Source organism: Rhinopithecus bieti, unplaced genomic scaffold (genome assembly GCF_001698545.2).
Source record: "Rhinopithecus bieti isolate Rb0 unplaced genomic scaffold, ASM169854v2 scaffold_6946, whole genome shotgun sequence".
Classification (NCBI taxonomy): Eukaryota; Metazoa; Chordata; class Mammalia; order Primates; family Cercopithecidae; genus Rhinopithecus; species Rhinopithecus bieti.
In genome coordinates, this window is record NW_016805697.1 from 2,291,787 (window position 1) to 2,296,063 (window position 4,277).

The following is a 4,277-nucleotide window of genomic DNA, read 5'->3' on the forward strand; positions in this document are numbered from 1 at the left end:
TTCTGCACATGATATATGGACCTGCATGTGTAGTCTTGTCCTGGACCTTCTGAATGTTAAAAAAGAGTCTGCCTGGACATAAACAACTCATGAACTAAAGGAGAAACACCTTCAAAATCCATATTCAATGGTGAATTTTCGCAACAAGTATCTAACTTCCTTTACTAATATAGAGCAATTTTAAGGATTCTAAAATGTACACCTACGTTGATCTGATCAATTAGGTTGCAATCTTTGACGGCTGAGTTTGGCACAACTAACTGACCCACTATGTGCACAATCAGCCCTGTTGACCTGATTGGAGAATGGCAAATAGGCCACTTTGGACAAACAGAGCCAGCTACTGAAAACAGATCTTCATCTGGGTAAGATTACACAAAGCCCTTTTCAATTTAGAGCTAGAATTATCTGTCACTCATAGATTTCCTGTCACTCATGTAATCATGATTTAGCAATACAGGTATAGGAATGCCGACTTTGCATGAGACACTGGAATCCAATGATGAACAGAACCTCTGGCCTCAAAATCCTCAGTCTGATGGGGGAGGCTATCTCATGAACAGCAGGTTAATTGCTGTGGCAAAGACGGATCCACCAGGCCAGGAGTGCACGCACTGATGGCTGTGTGCTCTGTGTGCTTCAGAATGTTATGTTCTGGCATCATTCACAAGACTGAGGACACAACATCAAAACTCTATGCCAACAACTTGGTACAGCAGCAGCCTTATTTAAAAATCTACATTCTGTCTCTTTGTTTGGAAACCTCTTTTTCCACATCAATTAGGCCTTTAATTTGAATCTTATTCTCTATTTCAACAAAAGTACATAATGTTGGGTAAATGTCTCCCTTTCTCCACTAATTTCACCTTGTGGTTAAGATACTTGAATAGTCAGAACAGGCCCATTGCTTTAAAAGGATACTTTTTGGCTTATCAGTGCTTAAATTAATTTTTTTTATCTGGAATAGTAACGTAGCATGTCCTACCTAATACAAATGTGCCTTGCCAAGATAAGCAACTGGGTGATGGGTAAATTCAGGTGTACGAAAAATCCATTATATATTCCTGTGATTTAGGGCTCTCAGAATGTTATACCCTTGATGGTGGTTGACACATTTTTTTCCTTAATTGTTCCCATTGTTTCTATAGAGAAGGAGTGAATGGGCACGGTTTGCTTTTCATGAATCTGAGTGCTTGCTATTCTAAGTTATGATAGTTTTCCGGTAAGGGCTCATGTCCTCTGAATAGAGGACCACTAATTTGAGATGAGTGCATTCCGTGTTTGAAAAGAATTAAATTGGAGGATGGTGGATTACATTTTTTATCCACTTTGACTGTTTTGAGAATACTGAGTGTACACATCCTGCTATTCCAGAGGAAGCTGTGACACAGTTATGAAGGAGGGTAGCAAGACAACCAGCTCGCCACACCTACCACCCTCTCAATTGCAAGAAATGATTGCCCATAACTATTTGACTTAATCCAAAATTGTTTTCAGGGTAAAATGTAACAAAGTTCAATAATCACTTGTGCCTTGAGTTTTAACAAAAATGTATGGATTTGGGCTGGACGATTATCCAATTGATTTGGATGAGGAGTTCCTTGAGGAGAAATAGATATTTAGAATCATACTGTGTGTACCAAGCTGAATCCTACTATTTTCACATAACATTTATAATCAGTATCTCTCCATCCCATTAAAACCTTTTCAAAATAGTCATGGGTGTGTCATTATTTGATCACTCTATAATTGATAATTGTCAGACACAGAAATTGTTTGCAATTCTAAAATATTTTCTATGTAGATTTGTCTGCACCTTTAATTTTTTTCTTTAAGATAGCTTCTTAAAGGAGAAATTGCTGGTTCAAAAAACATGGTATTTTACTATATGTCCTCACTTATAAGTGGGAGCTAAACGTTGAGTGCACATGGACACAAAGAAGGGAACAGACGCTGGGGCCTGCTTGAGGGTAGAGAGTGGGAGGAGGGTGAGGATAGAAAAACTACCTATTGGGTACTATGCTTATTACCTGGGTGATGAAATAGTCTGTACACCAACCCCCTATGACATGCAATTTACCTATATAACAAACCTGCACATGTACCCCTGAACCTAAAATAAAAGTTAAAAAACAAACACAAACAAAATATATGGTATTTTAAAGATATATGTTACTGGATTGTTCTCAGTAATCACGCCAATTATGTTGCTACCACAGATCACCTGAGGTCAGCAGTCTGAGACCAGCCTGATCAACATGCAGAAAGCCGTCTCTACTAAAATAATACAAAATTAGCCAGGTGTGGTGGTGCCTGCCTGTAATCCCAGCTACTTGGGAGGCTGAGGCAGGAGAATCGCTTAAACCTGGGAGGTTTAATGTTTGAAGGTTTCAGTTGTGCTTCGTCTTTGCCAACACTTGTTATTTCCAGAATTTTAGTGAGTGCGTAGTGTATCTCATTCTGGTTTTAATTTAATGCATTTCTCTGAAGACTAATGATTTTGATCTTCTCATGTGCTTATTGGCCTTGTGGCATTTACTTTAGCAATTCTTGATTCGATTTTATTTTTGATATGCTTAAAATTTCTTTAAAGTGAGTGTTACAAATACATGCTAAAATTTTTAGTAATATGGAAAAGTCTATGCAAAAAATTTATTAATCCCCTCCAAACTTGTCTTAGTTTTCTCAGTTCTTTTTTTCTAATGGCAACCATCATCACAAGTTTATGATGCCCTTTGTTTTGTGAATATTTTTAATACTAATACTTACAGACTTTATCATATTTTATAAATACACAAGTGACACATTTTTAACATTTTACTTGGATATAACATATAGAAAAATGCACATATCCTAAGTGTACAGCTTGAGAAATTTTTACAAACTGAACACAGCTGTATAATCAGCATCCAGGGAGAACATCACCAGCCCCATGCATTCCATTCCAGTCATTGTTCATCACTTCCCCAAGGGTAGCTACCATCTTGATTTTAACAGTATGGATTATTTTAACATTTTTATACTTTATATAGATAGAGTTACTGCATATACTCTTTGGCATCTGGCTTCTTTTGCTCAACACTTTGTTTGTGTGACTCATCCATATTGTTGAGTGTATTTGTAGATTGTTCATTCATTCCTATTGCCATTTTGTATTGCAATGGAAGGATATATGACTACATATTTATTAATTTTATTGCTGGCAGATACTTACCTGTTACTAAAGATGTTTTGCCTGTATTCTAGTGCATGTCTTTTGGTGAACATCGTGTGTACTGTATACAGTTGGATATGTATCTAGCAGTAGAATTTCTGGGTCATAGGTAATATATATGACACAGGTGTACTAACTCCCACCCACAGAGTTCTGGTTGCTTCTACATCTTCAACAATCTCAATGTATTTTCTCTTCTTAGTGTTTTCTGAGTGTTCCAGCTCATTCTCTTTTTTAAGTTTCTCATGAGCGTTTTCTAATTGTGATTTTAATTTGCATTACTCTGTGACTAATGATATTGAGAACCTCATCGCGTGCTCACAGGCCAGGTGGATAACCTCATCTGTGAAGCGGCTGTTCAAGTCTTCTGCCAATTTTGTCTACTGGATTGTCTGACTTTTATTTATTAACTTGTAGTTCTTTAACTCTGAATATGAGTCTTGTGTCATGAGTTATATGAATATCTCAGTCTGGGTTGGTTTTCACTCTTTTTTTTTTTTTGAAATGAAAGGCCTCACATATTTATTACTGAATCCAGCCAACCAACGCATTCATAATAGATTCAGAGAGGAAAATACGTCGAACTCTCCAGAGAGTGGTGACATTTTAAGTTTGATATGGTAATGTGATCGTGACCTTCAGACAGCACAAATATATGTGCCATCTCATGTGCAATTCCTTATAGCCCCAGCTTGGTTCTTCTCCAATGTCTCCTTTTGGAGTTGTACCTTATTTTATTTCCAGTTTTCATCCGAATCCACTGGGGAATGGGACGATTTTGCTTTTGTTTCTTGGCCAGGAATCGCTTAATCCTGAAAGTCTTGTGAGAAGACATGGCGAGAAGTGGAGGCAAGAACACACCACGATGGCGGAGAAAGGAAAAGAGAGGGCGGTTTTCACTCTTAATGGTATTTTGTTCATGAATAGGAAGTCTCAATTTTTATATACTCTGATACATAAATATTTTCTTTTATGCTTTAGTACTTTTTCTCTCTTCTTTAAGAAGTCTTTTTCTCTTAGTTTACAATGAACTACGTTTCCTCTAACAATATTTAGATCTGCT

General features: G+C 37.0%; 1 protein-coding gene across 1 annotated transcript; it reads right to left on the minus strand.

Moving 5' to 3' along the window:
- Positions 1 to 3,702: 3,702 nt before the first annotated feature.
- Positions 3,703 to 4,101, minus strand: LOC108530544 (60S ribosomal protein L39). Its single transcript, XM_017873519.1, has one exon. It carries the CDS (start codon positions 4,047 to 4,049, stop codon positions 3,894 to 3,896), a length of 156 nt encoding a protein of 51 aa, XP_017729008.1. The 5' UTR covers positions 4,050 to 4,101; the 3' UTR covers positions 3,703 to 3,893.
- Between the last annotated feature and the right edge of the window lie 176 nt (positions 4,102 to 4,277).